The sequence below is a fragment of the Fukomys damarensis genome, unplaced genomic scaffold (genome assembly GCF_012274545.1).
Source record: "Fukomys damarensis isolate Sample0158 unplaced genomic scaffold, DMR_v1.0_HiC HiC_scaffold_34, whole genome shotgun sequence".
NCBI lineage: Eukaryota > Metazoa > Chordata > Mammalia > Rodentia > Bathyergidae > Fukomys > Fukomys damarensis.
This window is the reverse complement of record NW_022900946.1, coordinates 22,278,270-22,295,102: the sequence shown is the minus strand read 5'-3', so window position 1 is coordinate 22,295,102 and position 16,833 is coordinate 22,278,270. Positions and strand designations below refer to the sequence as shown.

Genomic DNA, 16,833 nt, shown 5'->3' with positions numbered 1-16,833 from the left:
AACAAAAAAAAAAAAAAAAAAAAGAGAAGGGATTCCTTCTTTCCTAAAGATGGCTTTGAAGCACAAAGTCCCAGCCCTCCTACCCAAATACAGGCAACACCCCAACACATATACAGGCTGTACCAGGTACCCTACTACCCTTGCACATACTGGCTTCTCTGGTCAGGGTCTCTGCTGTGGGGAAATAGAGGCCTCAGTTCACATTGCTGAGCCAGCAAGGTGGGCCCTGTCAGTGCCCAGGGCTCCGGGGTCCCCCACCAAGCACACCAGAGCAAGAGGACCCAGGGGACTGGTGCTGACCTAGGGAGCCACACAGCTGCCCTGTCCAGCCTTCCAACCCATCCCACTGACCTCAGGGGTCTGTAGGTGACCTCAGCCACATGGATTCCGAAGAGCTCTTGGGCTGCATGCCGGAACACATGTTCCAGGTAGCCTCCTGAGCCCCCACCCCGATGGCTGGTGAGCTCCTCTGCAGATATGCTGCCGATCCTGGGGGAGGGGCTGGTCAGTGAGGACGAAGGCAGGGCCTCAGCACAACTACAGGCTCCTCAGTTTAAGCCATTTGCTTTTCTAAGTGGGAAACAAGTCAGACACAAAGAACCCTGGTGGCCTTGGTGTGTCTGAGACACCGCTGTGCTGCCCTGGCTTCCTGGGTAAAGCATGAGCTCACGTCTTCCTGCAGCCGAAGACAGGCCACAGGAAAGAAAGAGAGCACTATCCCATCCCACAGGTCACATCTGAAGCCAAAATAAAGGTTCCCAGCTCCCTCCACCGACTCACAGGCTGTCCAGAGGGGCTGGCTCCAGTTCTGCCAGTGACACCTGCTCCTCCTCCAGCAGCCTGAAGACTTCCCCTGCAATGGACACAGCATGGGCTCAGGCTGGGCCTTGGCTCTCCTGGAAGTCTGCAGTCTGGCCCCCGAGGGTCCCTGGCATCCATCCAGCTGGTGGCAGGAGAACCACCCCACCTCTGAAGACCCTTGGGAGACCACCTTGTCCCTACTCTAGGGTAATGGGAAGACAAGCCAGGGCCAATGTGCTGGTCCCCTGCCGGCTCTCTAGCCTCCTAGGCAGTCTGTATTCCTGTCTTGTTACTCTCTGGGGTACAGCTCAACTCAGACACGGGGTGAAGATGTGAGCCAAGGGCTGACCTTGAAATTCTCACCTGTCTTCCCCGAGACTCACTGTGGAGCCCACAAGGAGGTGCTACTGGGCTCCCTTGGCTGAGGCCCTGCAGGTTGAGCTGAGAATGCTCCCAACCCCTGGCCAGAGGGAGAGATGGGAAGCGCAGAGGCAAGCCCCGCCCCCGGGCTGTGGCACAGCCTTGTGGGCAGGAGCCAGGCAGGGCCTCAAGGTGACCTCACCTGTTGTGAGGACACAGTCAACATCACGAGTATGGTACTCCTGGTTGAAGAAGTCGGATCTGGCAGCTTCTAGCTTTTTGTCATAGCAGGGCATCACCGTGATGTGGTAGATCCTGTCAGGGGTCAGGTTCTACAAAAGGATCACAGAAACATGAGTCCCGCCTGACTGCAGCTCAGGTGTAGTGGAAGCACGGGCGTGGACACACGAGCCACTGTAGACACACAGCACTTCCCGGCAGCCTCTCCGACAATTCAGTGGATGTGTCAGTAGACACTGCAGGCGCCGGGCCAGGTCCCTGATATCCAGGGAGGGCCCCCCTTACTCTTGCACTACTGGGGTCAACAGGAAAGAGTAGATCATGGTGCAGATGAGGACAAGCGGGGGAGTCCGGCTGAGTTCACAGGGAGGGAACATGGCAAGACTGAAGTTAGTGTGTGTGGCTGAGGTTAGTGCACAGTCAGTGCCCACAGGGGCAGGGGCTCCTCACTTATAAGGCTTCTGACCTGGCTGGCTTTAGCCACTGCTTTCAGACCCTGTGGGCTGGCTACCTCTAGGCAAGTGACAAGTATCTCTCTGTCAGAACCGGGCCCCCTGGTGACCAGCAGAAGACAAACAGCTTTGGCAGCAGTAGGCTGTCTGAACAGGAATGAGAGCGAGGCTGGCTCTGGACGAAGTGTCCACCAAGCTCTGTGTGACCCCCAACACCTCCAGAAGGCGCTGTGGCCACAAATGAGGGCTCTAACCTCCTATAGTTGCACAGCAATGGGCTGGCATGGCCACCTGTGGCTCACGGCTCACAGCTAGCCATGCCCCAGTGTGCTGCATGGGGATGGCCCAAAGCTTTTACCTGCTGCTTGGCAAAGAAGTCCTTGATCAGGGAGCCCATGACCTGCTGTGGGGACCGGGCTGTGCTGATGTAGGGGAGGAGGAAGCTGCCGTGGGTCTTCTCAGCATAGCAGATCCAACCTGAGCCGACAGGAACACGACTTGGTAAGGGGCACAGGGCAGGCATGGGGGTGGTGCACAGACAGCCTCTCCACGTGGCGCGACATGACATTCTGGGGGTGGACCAACTCATACAGAGAAATTGCAGTGCATTAAAAACCATTCCCATTCTGTCACCACCACCAGCACGTGGAGTGTCAGCATCCAGGTGATTGCTATCAGGAGCTGGTGACTGCAGGTGACTCCCTAAGCCCCAGGGTACCTCCTCCTCCGACAGCCTAACGGGTGCAGATACTTCTAACCTGCTCTTGCCTCCTCCCACCATCTTTCCTGTTTTCCCATTTCAAGCTGTTGGCATCATGTCAAGATTTAACCTCCCTTGAACTTGAATCTCACACTGTCTATAGTCATGAGCACACCTGGACAGGCAGAAGCCAGCACAGGCAAGGCCTTTCCGGAGTCAGTCTGTCCTCGGAATCGCTGCACGAATTCTCGCTGGCTCTCAAGCAGGCTGAAGTTTCTGGAGAAGGTGGTATCAAAGACGAAGTGTGCCCCTAGAAGGCAATGGAGGGCATGCGTATGCCTGACCCCAGCCTTGGCTAAAACTGGCATCACAGTGGCCTCTCCTGGGCTACCAGCAGCAGCAGCAATGATCACGTGCATGCATGCATGCGCACACACATACCTCAAGCAGAGATTTGCCCTCCAGCAGCACCTCAGATGTTTCCATGGCAGCCCATGGAATCAGTTTTACATATCAGTTTTTTTGTTTTGTTTTACATATCAATTTGTGCCAATGGACAGTCCAAGTGCTATGGAGGGGGGCTGCTTCCCACAAGGTATCAACCCTACTGTAGTGAATTCCTTTAATTTTGTCTGAATACCCATTTTGAGCATTGCTTAACTCATACTATAGGGAGAGCTCAGTCCCCTGGACATCGTTTTCGGTTCTCCACCTGCTTTCAGCTGCTTAGTTTGGGGCTTCCAGAGGTCTGCCTCCTACAGCTACCTCCTAGTAGCCACACTGCCCACAGGACAATCACCCCCACCTGCCTGGTATGGGCTGTATAACGAGCTGCAGAGAGCATCTCTCAGCACAGCGAGATTCTTTGGAACTTGTGCTTGTGTGCTCTAAATCTGGCAACCAAAACTCCCTGCAGGAAATCTGTTTGGACTTCAGAAAAGGACTACCCTCTTAAGTTGCTGCACCCTCCCTGCCCCGGACCTGGGAAGAAAAACCTCTGAATTTGTTTTCTGTGGTGGTGTGGTGCTGAACTTTAATCCTCCGTCAGAACTAGGGGCTGCCCCAGGTTGGTTTTCCTTGACACTGGGAACTCAAGGTCCCAGCATCAGAGTGATGGTTGGGCAGCACAACCCAGATACAGATATAGGTCAGATGGGAGCCACACGGCATCTACCAAGTCACCCTGGTAACAGGCGGAGAACTAGGAGTCAGGCTGCCTGTCAGGTGAACGGCGCATTCCACCAATAGGATATAAGGCCCAAACCCGGCCTCCTTTTCTTTCCATTTAGGGCAGGAGAGTGCCAGCAGCTCCGACATCGGAACCCCAATTTAGTTGGGGGCTCTTAAAACATCCATGTTCTACTCAAGCCCAGCTCCTGCGGCAGAATTCAACCCAAGCTGACTTGAACCTGAACCCAACACAGATCTGGAAAATGTGTCTTAAAAACAGTTAACTAAAAAAACTTATAGGCGGGCCGGGGATTTAGCTCAGTAGTGCTGCTGCCTGCCTTGCAAGTAGAAAGTCCTGAGTTTGATTGCTGGTACCAAAACAAAACAACAACAACAAAAAAACCTTATAGGCTCAGGGAAAATACTAAGGTACAATTCAGGTGGCTTCTTTCTATTTTTGTGTTTGTCTGTTTTGAGACAGGATCTTGCTATGTATTTCAGGCTGGCCTTGAACTCACTGTGTAGCCTAGGCTGGCCTCAAACTCATTGTGATCCTGTCTCAGCCTTCTAAATGCTGAGATTATAGGCATGCACCCCCACACCCAGTTCAGATGGCTCCTTTTTAAGGCATCGCTCTCAACTGTGAAAGTACAACTTCAATCTGGAGTCAGATTCAGGATAGTGTTTAAGTTCAGAGTTGAGTAGCTTGTGACTCAGAGGTGGGAAGAGCCGCTAACCCCAGACACCCTCCAGTTGTGGAGCTGTGGTGCTCACCCATGGTTCTGTGCCTACCTATTTTTTTAAAGAATGAAGTCAGTTTCCTGGCAGTGTCTGTAGGACTTAGCTGGAACCGTGCAGCCAGTGATGCCCTGGACTGGGGTGAGACTGAAAGGACAACCAGCCGCTGCTGATCCGGTGGCACTGTCTGCAAAGCAGGGGAGACAAGTTGCTTATTCCACAGGTTCTATGCAGATTCCTGGTGGCCAACTTGGTGTAAAACTCCCTGCAGGAAATCTGTTTGGACTTCAGAAAAGGACTACCCTCTTAAGTTGCTGCACCCTCCCTGCCCCGGACCTGGGAAGAAAAACCTCTGAATTTGTTTTCTGTGGTGGTGTGGTGCTGAACTTTAATCCTCCGTCAGAACTAGGGGCTGCCCCAGGTTGGTTTTCCTTGACACTGGGAACTCAAGGTCCCAGCATCAGAGTGATGGTTGGGCAGCACAACCCAGATACAGATATAGGTCAGATGGGAGCCACACGGCATCTACCAAGTCACCCTGGTAACAGGCGGAGAACTAGGAGTCAGGCTGCCTGTCAGGTGAACGGCGCATTCCACCAATAGGATATAAGGCCCAAACCCGGCCTCCTTTTCTTTCCATTTAGGGCAGGAGAGTGCCAGCAGCTCCGACATCGGAACCCCAATTTAGTTGGGGGCTCTTAAAACATCCATGTTCTACTCAAGCCCAGCTCCTGCGGCAGAATTCAACCCAAGCTGACTTGAACCTGAACCCAACACAGATCTGGAAAATGTGTCTTAAAAACAGTTAACTAAAAAAACTTATAGGCGGGCCGGGGATTTAGCTCAGTAGTGCTGCTGCCTGCCTTGCAAGTAGAAAGTCCTGAGTTTGATTGCTGGTACCAAAACAAAACAACAACAACAAAAAAACCTTATAGGCTCAGGGAAAATACTAAGGTACAATTCAGGTGGCTTCTTTCTATTTTTGTGTTTGTCTGTTTTGAGACAGGATCTTGCTATGTATTTCAGGCTGGCCTTGAACTCACTGTGTAGCCTAGGCTGGCCTCAAACTCATTGTGATCCTGTCTCAGCCTTCTAAATGCTGAGATTATAGGCATGCACCCCCACACCCAGTTCAGATGGCTCCTTTTTAAGGCATCGCTCTCAACTGTGAAAGTACAACTTCAATCTGGAGTCAGATTCAGGATAGTGTTTAAGTTCAGAGTTGAGTAGCTTGTGACTCAGAGGTGGGAAGAGCCGCTAACCCCAGACACCCTCCAGTTGTGGAGCTGTGGTGCTCACCCATGGTTCTGTGCCTACCTATTTTTTTAAAGAATGAAGTCAGTTTCCTGGCAGTGTCTGTAGGACTTAGCTGGAACCGTGCAGCCAGTGATGCCCTGGACTGGGGTGAGACTGAAAGGACAACCAGCCGCTGCTGATCCGGTGGCACTGTCTGCAAAGCAGGGGAGACAAGTTGCTTATTCCACAGGTTCTATGCAGATTCCTGGTGGCCAACTTGGTGCAGCCAGATGTCACTGGTCTGGAGAGAATGTGTAGCCCCATCAAGGCCTGACACTGGTATACATTCAGAACCTGAAGGTTAGGGCCTGGAACTTTCAATGTCAGACAATGCCAACAAGTCACCAAGAGCCCATAAGAAAACTCAGACCCAGGAGTCACCAGAAGACAGGATGAGCAGCACTGAAGTAGCTGCCCCAGTGAACCGCACCTGAGAGTGTTGGGGTCAATCTCCATCATGTACCTTATTGGCATCTAGAACTTTCCGCAGCTCCTCGTGGCTCTGCTGGGTGATGAGTACGGTCTCTGCTGAGGTGACACAGCCACTGCATGCCAGGCAGTCATTCAGCGAGACCTTGGCCTTCTCAAGCCTCCTGGTCCCACCGTCCTACAGGGGAGGGAGGACACAGAACAAGGGTCCCTCTGAAGGAACAAGGACTCCACAGGACCCTTTACTCTTCCATTCTTAAGTACCACCCCTGACCAATATGGTATTCAGTTTCTTTCTTTCTCTCTTTCTCTTTCTTTCTTTTTTGGTTTTTTTTCAGACAGGTCTCACTATGTAGTTGAGACTGACCTGGAACTCACTATGTAGCCTAGGCTGGTCTTGAACTCACAGTGATCCTCTTGCCTCAGCCTCCCGAGTGCTGGGATTATAGGCATGCAGCACCACCACTTGGTCTTGAACTCACAGTGATCCTCTTGCCTCAGCCTCCCGAGTGCTGGGATTATAGGCATGCACCACCATGCCCGGTGGTATTCAGTTTCTTAAAAACTAAATACCTATTACATAAATGCTCATACATATCCTAAATTTTCATACTGACATGTAATTCTAACTTGGCTAACACATCAGAATTGTGTGAATGAGGCCTGAATGTATTCAATCAGCACAGAAACAGAGGACCTGCCCACCTAAGGGGTCCTGGAGGGGTTGCTGTTTCCCAAGCTGCACACTCATAGGTAGATAGGGACAGGCTGTGGATACTGACAGTTCAAGTGGGGCGGGGGATGGCAGGACAACCTCATGGCTTTTTTAATACAGAATGATCTCAGCTTGAACACTTCATTTCCTCTACAAATATAGGAATGGTTTGAGCCAGGGCCAGGAGAGCTGCTGGGGCCCAGCATGCAATTTAAAGAAAAGATTGCTAGGCTTCAAGTCTTTTCAAAGTGGTTCCCTAGAGAATACCAACGAACCTGGGTTATGATGCTGTGTGGAGTGAAGCTACCATAACCCCTTTTCATCAGCTGCTACCGCAATGAACAACATGACCTCTTGTGCCCTAGCACCTTCCCTGAGTCCCTTCATTTGTAGGACACCTCCTGATACCAAGTTCTCCTTCTGCTCAGACTCTAGCAGGTGCCACAGTACACTACACGAATACCTTCCTGGACTGGCTCTTCCTGTGACTGCTCATTTGTCCTTCACAGAGATCTGTACACCTCACACCACGGACTACCCTGCAGCTCTTGCCTTACTCGGGGCAGATTGCTAGACCAGGCTCCCGGAGTGGGGCTGGGCAGGGCATTATTTTTCAGCACAGCAATGTATGGGGCTTAGAAGATGTTCTCTAAAGTCCAAATGGTGAATTTTAACATCATCACATCAGGATCTTACTGTCTCTTAACCAGAGAGGAAGTGGGTGTACTCCAAGAGTAAGGGGCCGGACCAGAAAGTCTTACACAACTAGAACTAAGATGAGACCTACCATCTCTGCAAAAAAGTCCCTGTGAGAAACAGCCAAACTCCTCCTCAGCCTAGGTGACCCATTTACTCTACCCAGACACTCTGGCCCTAGCTCCCACAATGGTCAGTGAATTTGACCAGTGAGAAAGGACTGGTGAAATGTGGGAAGTCTGAAGGTCATCACATTCATGACTGGGTAAGGCAGATAAGGTGTGTTTCAGACCCTCCCAGCTGGGCTGTGGTGAAGCCTCTTGTGTCTTACTTGATCAATTTGGAAGTAACTCCCATCATCTTCAATCTGAATCTTGGCCACAGTGCTTCCTGGCCTCTTATCCACCTTCATGGGCTTGATGCAATCCTACAAGGAAAGAAACCCCAAACCAGACCCTGTGAAGGAGCAGAGGCTTCCAAGGAAGCCAGTCCTCAAGTTTGGCTGGCCACATGACAGGACACTCTGCCTTGAGCTGCACTCTAAAACGGAAGCCAATTTCACCATCTTGCGCTGAAGCCACCCTAAACTCCAGCTGCTTTTCCTTGCTACGCTGGACACTGATTTCTAACATGAAGGCCAGTGCCAAATGGGCCTGTAAACTACAAATCTGCAAACCACCAACTTGACCTTTATCTTAAGTGCAGACAGCAGGCATCACATAGAGGCCAGTGTTAAGTGCTACTGAAAGGAAGCCAAGGGCTGGGCAGGAATGCTTTCTTGTAAGTTTGGAGGTCACCTCCCACCCACTGACCCGGGGAAAGGCACAGGTCCTTCCCCATCTTTTTGAGTTCTCTTTCCTCATTCTACAAGAACCATAGTGGCCACTGCCTTCCTGAGAGTGCCTAGCACCACCAAGCCCTGACAGGAGGTGATTCATCATGCCTGGGTAGCGGGTCAGTGCCCCTCCTTGTCTGGGTCTCCTTGGCTATGGCCACACAGAGCTCAGAGAGGCACATCCAGGTGTGACTGGTCCCCTGCAGGTGCAAGCTCTGCCATCCTCTGTGGGGTTAGGTCCAGGTCAACATCACTGAGCAGTTCCTGTGGTGCCCCCTGTGGAACACCCCCTCTACCATCAAATCCAGAAGGCCGGCAGGGCATGCCCATAGGTGTGCAGAAGTGGCCAGCTCCACTCCTGCCTCTGCATCCTCAGCAGAAAGCCACTTAAGGGGCAGTGGCTGTGAGGGCAGAACAATAACTAGCCCCCATGTGTCTCCACTGGGCCGTGTGAGCTCACGCGAGCCTGCGATCTCTGAACCCTTCTCAGTCACTCTGGACATCCTAGGCACAATAACCGGGTTGAGAGCTCGGCCCTCCCTGGCCTCAAGAAGGCGGACAGACCTCCGGAGGCCCCGGGTGAGGAGGCCCCAAGGCCAAGGCCGGGTTCCGCAGAAGAAGCAAGCGAAGGCAGGTTTTCCCCAGCATGGCTGCCCCCGCCGGCCCACCTGAGAGGGCCCGATGAAGTCATCCAGGTCTGTCAGCTGTAACACCCCGCTGAAAGGAGACGCCATGGTGGCCGCACTGCCGCTGGGTATCGCGTGCAGGTGTCGCCAAATAGCGCGAAAGGAAGAGGTTGTTCCGCCACGCTGCCGGAAAGCATCCCTCTCTGCGCATGCCCGTCTTGTCCCAGGACGGATGGGCTGAATGGTGCGCGCCTTCTGCTGGCGATCTGGAGCACAGCGACTCTCGTGTCCCGAGTAGCGGACACTGAAGACCAAACCTTTTTTCAGCTCTGGCTTGGGTCGCGGTGCAAAGGGGCAGTGTAGACGAACAACGACGCAGCTCGGCGCCAGAGTCTTTTTGGCTTTGCAAAGACTTGTCCATTTGTCTAATCATCCGTTGCAGATCCTCCAGCCAGGTGTGGGCTGCAGGGGACCACCCTGGAGCTCCTAGAGACTCTGCCTTGCCCTAGTCGGCTCACCGTACAGCCTGAGAACCGTGGATGTCACTGGCGCACAGTGAGTGCCTGGTTTCGGACTCAGTAGATTCAGGGGGTGAAGAAAACTTAAGGGCAGGATGCAATTCTTCATGTCCTTGTGGCTTTGCTTCACGTCCCTTGGCTTCGCTCTGAGCGTGACTCAGGGGTGTCTCCCCTCAGCCCAGGCCTCCAATACCCCAGTCCTGTTATCTTAGAGACCAGCCCAAGGAAGCTGTATTCTCCGAAAAATTTATAGCCTGAAAGAGAACTGTCACTGGTCTTACTCGGGTGTTAAGCCCGAATAAGCCATATCATGTCCAGATATGCATTTGATAACATATTTTTGGGGGACTTCCCAGAAAACTCCAGGTATTGAGATTGGCTTATCCCCAGATTCCACCTGGCCCAGTCTTGTGGCCGCAGGAGGCCTAACCTGGAATCATCGTGGTAAACCCACATTTCTGAGGCCCTGATCTCCTGTGTGTCTAATTCCCAACACCACCACCACTCCATACTGAAGGCCGAACCGAGGGCCTTTGCACTAAGCTACATTCCCAGCCCTTCTTCATTTTTTAAATTTAGAGACAGAGTTTTCCTAAGCTGCTTAGTCTGGACTCGAACTTGCCGCGCTCCTGCCTCAGCCTCCCAAGTGGATTACAGCATATACCATCATGCCTGGCTTGAATTGTACACTTGAAATGGGTGAATTATATGTTTTGTGAGTTTATAATTCAGTAAGTTGTTAAATAAAGGGTAGGGGCTGGGTGTGGTGCCACATGTCTGTTATCCTAGCACTCAAGAGGCTGAGGCAGGACTGCTGTGAATTCAAGGCCACCCTGAGCTACATAATCAGTTCAAGGAGAGCCTGAATTGCACTTAGTGAGACCCCGTCTCAAAGAAATAAAGAAGGTAGAGCTAGCCTGGTGGCACATGCCTATAATCCCAGCAGTTAGGGAGACTGAGGCAGGAGGATTGCAATCGTAAACCTAGAGAAAGGGAAGAAGGGGGGAGGAGAGGGAGGGAGAGAGAGAGAGAGAGAGAGAGAGAGAGGAAAAGAGGAAAAGAAGCTAGGTATGGTGGCCCATGCCTGTAATTCTAGTACTCAGGAGGCTGAGGCCAGAGGATGGACACCAGTTTGAGGCTAGTCTGAGCTGCATAGTGAGACCCATCTAAACTACACAGTGAGATTCAGTCTCAAAACAGCAACAAAAATAAAACAAAAGTAGAGTGCACCTAGGCACCTGCAGCCACAACGAACACCCAGGATATCTAGTCTCAAGCCTTTGATCTATAATCCCCTGAACTGTACCAGGGTGGCCAGCACAGCCAGATTTTATATATTTTATTTTTGTGGTGCTGGGGATGGAACTGAGGGCCCTATGAATAGGAGGCACATACTCACCACTGAGCTGCCCCCCAACCGCAGAGCCAGTTTCTGGTTCAGAAATAGAACCAGGGCTTTCTTTGCACAGTCTCTACCCACCCACACACACACACAGCGGGTTCTTCTGCTGCTCTTGGGCAGGCTCCTCTACCCCCCGCCCACCACACACACACACACACACACACACACACCTCATAATCTCTCATTAATCATTTCTCTGCAGATCCTTGCTTTGGTGCCTCTGGGTCCCTGTGCTCCTATTTTGCGAATTGTTTCATCATCATCATTAGTGAGTATTTACCTTGAGCTTCCCATGTGCAAGTCCCTAAGCTGGATGCTGGGAACACCAGGGTTTACACACGTCAGGGAGGGGGAGGGAGAACACGGGGGCCATCTGGGGACACTGAACAAGGCTGGCAGAACCTTGGGGCTGCTGTGATATATGACTTCTGTGGGCACCCTTCCCTGGGCTAGCATGATGCCTTGGCTGCAGTTCCCTTCCTCTGCCTACAGCCACCTGTCTGCAGTTGGGTGGAAGTGTTAGCATCCTACTGCCCATACTATCCACCAAGGCTGGGCATGCAGCCCAGGTCCCCTTTGTGGGTAATATCAGTTTTGCCCTATGTTGGTTGCCCTATGTTGGTTGCCCCATGTTGGTTTATATCTAGATGGCCACCAAAGCCTCATGCACTCATAGGTGAGGCCTTTCAGAGATGGGTGCATCTAGGGTGTGTGATACTGGTATTAAGAATGTGTGATAGCTAAATTGGTTTAGTACAGTTATGGCTGTGGATAATAGAAGGCCCGCCTTGGATGTGGGTGGCACCACTCAAAAGGTTTATAGCCTTGATGGGATAAATGGGAAGGGAAGGATTGCTTTGCTGCTTGCTGCTCCCTGCCTTCTGCATGCTCTGCCGTGGATTATTTCTCCTTTGCCACGCCCCTCTGCCATACCACCCTGCCTTGGAGCCAGCCAACTATGGACTGAAACTTCCGCAAACTGAGCTAAAATAAACCTTCCCTCCTTTGGCTGGGCATGGCGGTGCACACCTATAATCCCAGCTCTTGGGCTGAGGCAGGAGGATTGTCATAAGTTCAAGGTCAGCCTGGGCTACATAGTGAATCCAAAAACAAACAGCTGAGTGGGGTTTTTTTTCCCATTAAATTTATTGGTACATTTAAAGCAAACAATACAGTTACATTTATCATTGGGATCTTGTACCTTTACATGATATATCTTGGTTCTTGTTAAAAGCTGGGGGTGTGTACCCACAGGGTTGTGTATGCCTGTAATCCTGGCACTCAGGAGGCTGAGGCAGGAGGATCGAATTAAGACAACCTGGGCTGCATAGTGATTTCAGAGCCAGTCTGAACTACAAAGGGAGACCCTGTCTCAAAAAAACCAAAGCCAGCAAACAAACAAAACCAACAATTAAAAATAAACCTTTCTTCCTTTAACTTTGGGTGTCAGGTATTTTGTCTCAGCAGTGAGGAAAGTAACTAAGACACTCACTAAGTCACTAAATTGCTCAGGCTGGGCTTGAGCTTGCAGTCCTCGTGCCTTAGCCTCTTGAGCAGCCAAGGTTACTTGCCTGGGTCTCGTATGTCCATTACACAGAGCCTGCCACCCTGAATGTCCCCACAGCTCTGAGCTTTAAGGTCCAGCCCATAATCTTCACAAGCTGCCAACCCTTAGGAGGAGAGACCAGGACATTGTGGGGTCTCCTCCCATCTCATAGGGGCCAGGAGATAAGGGCTGTGGTGGGCGGAACAAGGGCCTCCCAAAGATGTGTCTACCTGGAGTGTGTGAATGTGTCTGTGTAGATGTGAATACATTAAGGATATCATGATGAGACCAACTTTGACTATGGTGGCCCTAAATCCAAGGGCAGATGTTTGGGTAAGAGAGGGGAGAGACGCACAGAGGGAAGAACCAAGAACAGGAAGGGCCCTACTTGGAGCCTGTGGAGGGGATGTGGCCCTTCTCACACCTTCTCTCAGACTTCTGGTGTCCAGACTTTGAAGAGGAGAAGTAGGGCTTACCCCTCAGAGCTCATGTGGCCACTTGTTGCCTATTTTAGGGCCCTGCATGGGGTGGGAAGAGTGTCCAGAGTCCACAAGGGCCCCCTGCGGCAGCTTCACAAGATCACCTTCCTGCAGCACCAAAAGACGTCAAATTTGGGGGTCAGAAGCTGCCTGGCAGGTGGACGGGCTGGGGTGGTTGGGCCGTGAGCCTCTGTCCGCTTGTGTCAGATGCATTTTCCAGGGCATGGTCTGAGGACAGGAAGGCCAACGTGGCCTCGTATGCCCCAGGTAAAGAAGATGCTCGTGCCTGGGCAGCTGGCGTAGTGTCTGATTCCTCTCCCGTACTCTGTGACATGTGAGCCAGCTGATTTGTTAGCATGAGCAGCTGTGGTTCCGACTGAGTGTCCTCCAAGGCCTGTGTGCTATTGGGAGGAGCTGGGGCTTCTCGGGAGAAAGTGAGCTCACCGAGGGTATGTCCTAGTGGGACCCCATCTGTTCTTTCCTCTTCTAGCCGCCTTGAGCAAAGCAGCACCCCCTGTACCGCTCTCTCCTGCCATGTGCTGGCTGGACACAGGTCCAAAAGCGAGAAGGCAAAATGACTACGAGCTGAAACTGCCAACGCCATGAGCTGAACAGTTCCCTTTTTTCTGAGCTGATTGGCTCAGGGATTTCCTTCCACAACAGAAAGCTGACTACCACAGAGGGTCTTCTTATGACTCAGGCTTAGGACATTGTGCGTGAATCACCCCAGACCTCTGCCATCCATGGGTCACTTCTGCCTGGGGTAACCCCCAGGCCTGACTCCTGCCATCCCTGTCACATGGCTCGGGCCCTTGAGTTCCCTTAAAGCCTCGTGCAGGCGGTGAGACTTGAAGGGACAGAATTCCCCACTGGAGGGCAGCAGGCTCTGTGGAGATGGGTATGGCAGCGCATCAGGGCCTCGGTCCCCAAATCTGGGCAGAAAGCATCCTTTTGTAGGAAAACTTAAAGAGGGCAGTGGCGTTGGATCTAGATTTACCCCTTTAGGCACACCGGCCCCGCCTAGCCCCCTGTGAAGTAAGTCCTCCATCGCTGGCAGATGCGTGTTATTTGTTGAGAGGAACTGCCGTCAGGCCATACGCACATCATTAGTGGCATAATCAACACGGGCGTCTTCCCTCTGGGCTGCCACATCTTGTCAACAGGTGGAGTCTGGCGCGGGCACAATTAGTTAACGAGGAGGCTGCCGGGGCCACTTCCCATGGGAAACAGTGGTTGTGGGCAGCAGGGCTGGCACAGGGTAGGTGGTGTGCGGGGCCACCAGTGTCCCCACCGTAGAAGTTGCCAATGAGGGGCAATGGCAAACAGGGCCTGCTAGGACTAGTGGCGGGTAGCTGGGGGCTGGGCCCTGCTTGGATTACGCCTGTGAACACTGCGTAGGGCCGTGGGAACAAAGCAGTGTGATGGCCCTGGCTGCAGCTCACTGTGGCAGGAACCTCTCTCCCTCCCCCAACACCGAGCTGTCTCTGCCAGGAGGCACTTAAAGTCAAGGGCACAGCGCAGGCGGAGCATAGCGGGTGGGAGAAGGGGGATGGTGCTGCTGGCCTGGACACAGTGTGGCTGCCCCTTATCCATGGGTGGGCATGGGGGAGAGGGTGGCCCTGGATCCTTCTGGGCATGAGCAGGTTGCAAGTGCTAGAGAGGAGCTGGCATCCTTTGAAGGTGCCCCAAGCTGTGCCCTCTGTCTGCCTCCCTCCCCTGAGAAGCCCAGAGCCTACCCTGAGCCACTTGGCGCAGTACCATGGAGCCTCCCAGCTGCCCCTCAGCTTTCCTCCCATGTTCTTCCTCCGGGCTCTGAGGCTAAGATCTTGCTGCTCCTCACTGATACCCAGGGCAGGACTCAGTGGGGAGGGAGAGCTGTCGGGAGTTGCTGAGCCCCTGCCTGTCCTAGACGGCACCCTCGTCGCTCCCTTCAGTCCCTGTGTCGGCCCCAGGGATCCTCTAGCACACAAGAGGTGTGGGCAGATGGGGGCTACACTCAGCACGCCCAGCCAGGCTGGGGAACCCCAGCCACCCCAGGGGTCCCCACTATCCAGCCCTGACCTCTGCAGGTCAGGTGAGGAGAGGTCATGATGGAGCTGGGGCTACTCCAGGAGTCCGCTCCCCAGAGAAGAGAACCCAGGGCCCATCACTGTCCAGAGGCTCCCAGAGGCCTGCCTTAGGCCAGTAGGACTCCCCGTCTCCCCACTTTGGGGGATGGGATTTGCAGAAACCAGAGCAGAGTCCAGTGTCTGAGCTCAGAACTCAGGTCCTGCCTACAGAGCTTGTAGACCCTGCCCTGGATACTTTCTGGCCCACACCCCAGACTCCTTGAGATCACTGGGTCAGTGTGAAATACATCTAACCATGCACGGTCCATGCCTGTAATCCCAGGGTCCCGGGAGGAGGCAGGAGGATGGCAAATTGGCCCTCAGCCTGGGCAATTTAGGGAGAACCTGCCTCAAAAATAAAAAATAAAAAAAAAAAAAGGGAGCTAGAGATGTAGTTTAGTGAGAAGGTCCAGGATTGAATCCCCAGTACTGCAAACAAACTCCATAAAAAACAAAAGAACAACAAAAACAAGAAACATCCCTAACAGAAGCCAGACTAGCAGAACAAAAGTGACCATTTATCCAGGTTCTTAGATGTGGCTGGAGGAACAGATTTGGTCACTGTGGAGATAAAAGGGCTAAAATTCTTAGTACCCAAACTTCTTTGATAATACACTTCTGCCTACCATGTACTGGACAGTCATAAAGCACTGCACTAATGAAGACAAAACCAACATGAGATATATGTATATATCCCCAGCAAATATAGCTGGGGGTAGCAGCATGCAGCTATAATCCCAGCATTCAGGAGGCTGAGGCAGAATGACCACCATGAGTTCAAGTCCAGCCTGAACGACATACTGAGGCACTGTCTCAAAAACAAAACAAAACCCTGGAGATGTAGCTCAGTGGCACTGCGCCTGCCTTGCAAGCACAAGGTACTGAGTTTAATCCCCGGTACCGGAAGAAAAACAAAACAAACAAACAAAAAAGATAAAAGGGAATTAACAAAAGTTATCCTTTTCTCTCCTGACCTAATGTTATGTGCTTCTGCAAAAGGTTAAAACAGACAGATAACCATGTCTCAATCTAAACAGCCCCTCCTTTTTTTTTTCTTTTTTGAGGCCCAAGCCAGGGTCCTTGACAGCCTGCAACTTTGATGTACAATTTTATTTACAATAGAAGTATTCCTGAAAGATGAACCAAGAGCAGATGCCCTGGAAAACGCGCTGCTAAGACAGCGCCATTGCAGACTCAGATCTTTCCCGTGTTCATTCCCTTATACAAACTCCCGTCTCTTGCCAATTGCGCGACCTCACTCTGAAACTCACCAGCTGGCCCTCCGGACACAGTATAATCAGTGGTTTAAATAAACTCTTTCTTTCCTATATTCCTTTTCTATTGGCAAATTCCTTTACTGCCCGTGTCTCCAGCTTTCTATCTGCCATCTGGCATGGCAGCCATGTGAAAAATCAAAGAAAAATAAAAGGTGGTTTGTTTTATGTGCAAAGTAAATAACCTGGAAGCTGTGCTGTTCTTCAGAGGGAAAGGCCAGCCGTGGCCTGGGGCTGGGGCTGAGACTGGCAGCCAACAGGGCTGTGCAGGACGAGAACTATCTGGTGGAAGCCAGCTGGGCTGTAGGTACGAGGGCCACCAGCACTGCGGGCAGGGGTCCTCAGCAAGGACCCGGCAGCCGCCTGTCACCTTCCTCCACTTCCAGATGTTCCACTATTTCTTTAAATAGTAGCGGCCACATAGGGAGTTCCAGGTCAGTCTCAACTA

The 16,833-nt window shown here is 52.2% G+C and overlaps 1 protein-coding gene across 1 annotated transcript in view; it reads right to left on the bottom strand.

Annotated features, from left to right (window-relative positions):
* The window catches only part of Ciao3 (cytosolic iron-sulfur assembly component 3), a 10,428-nt gene extending 1,225 nt beyond the window's left edge, over nucleotides 1–9,203 (bottom strand). Inside the window, exons 1-9 of the mRNA XM_010620563.3 lie at nucleotides 9,101–9,203; nucleotides 7,929–8,024; nucleotides 6,221–6,364; nucleotides 5,779–5,911; nucleotides 2,729–2,863; nucleotides 2,212–2,330; nucleotides 1,364–1,493; nucleotides 781–853; nucleotides 352–489 (exon numbers count right to left, since the gene is read on the bottom strand). Coding sequence (XP_010618865.1) covers nucleotides 352–489; nucleotides 781–853; nucleotides 1,364–1,493; nucleotides 2,212–2,330; nucleotides 2,729–2,863; nucleotides 5,779–5,911; nucleotides 6,221–6,364; nucleotides 7,929–8,024; nucleotides 9,101–9,166 — 1,034 coding nt within the window. The 5' untranslated portion in view covers nucleotides 9,167–9,203. The remainder of the gene's footprint in view (nucleotides 1–351; nucleotides 490–780; nucleotides 854–1,363; nucleotides 1,494–2,211; nucleotides 2,331–2,728; nucleotides 2,864–5,778; nucleotides 5,912–6,220; nucleotides 6,365–7,928; nucleotides 8,025–9,100) is intronic.
* Nucleotides 9,204–16,833: the final 7,630 nt, after the last annotated feature.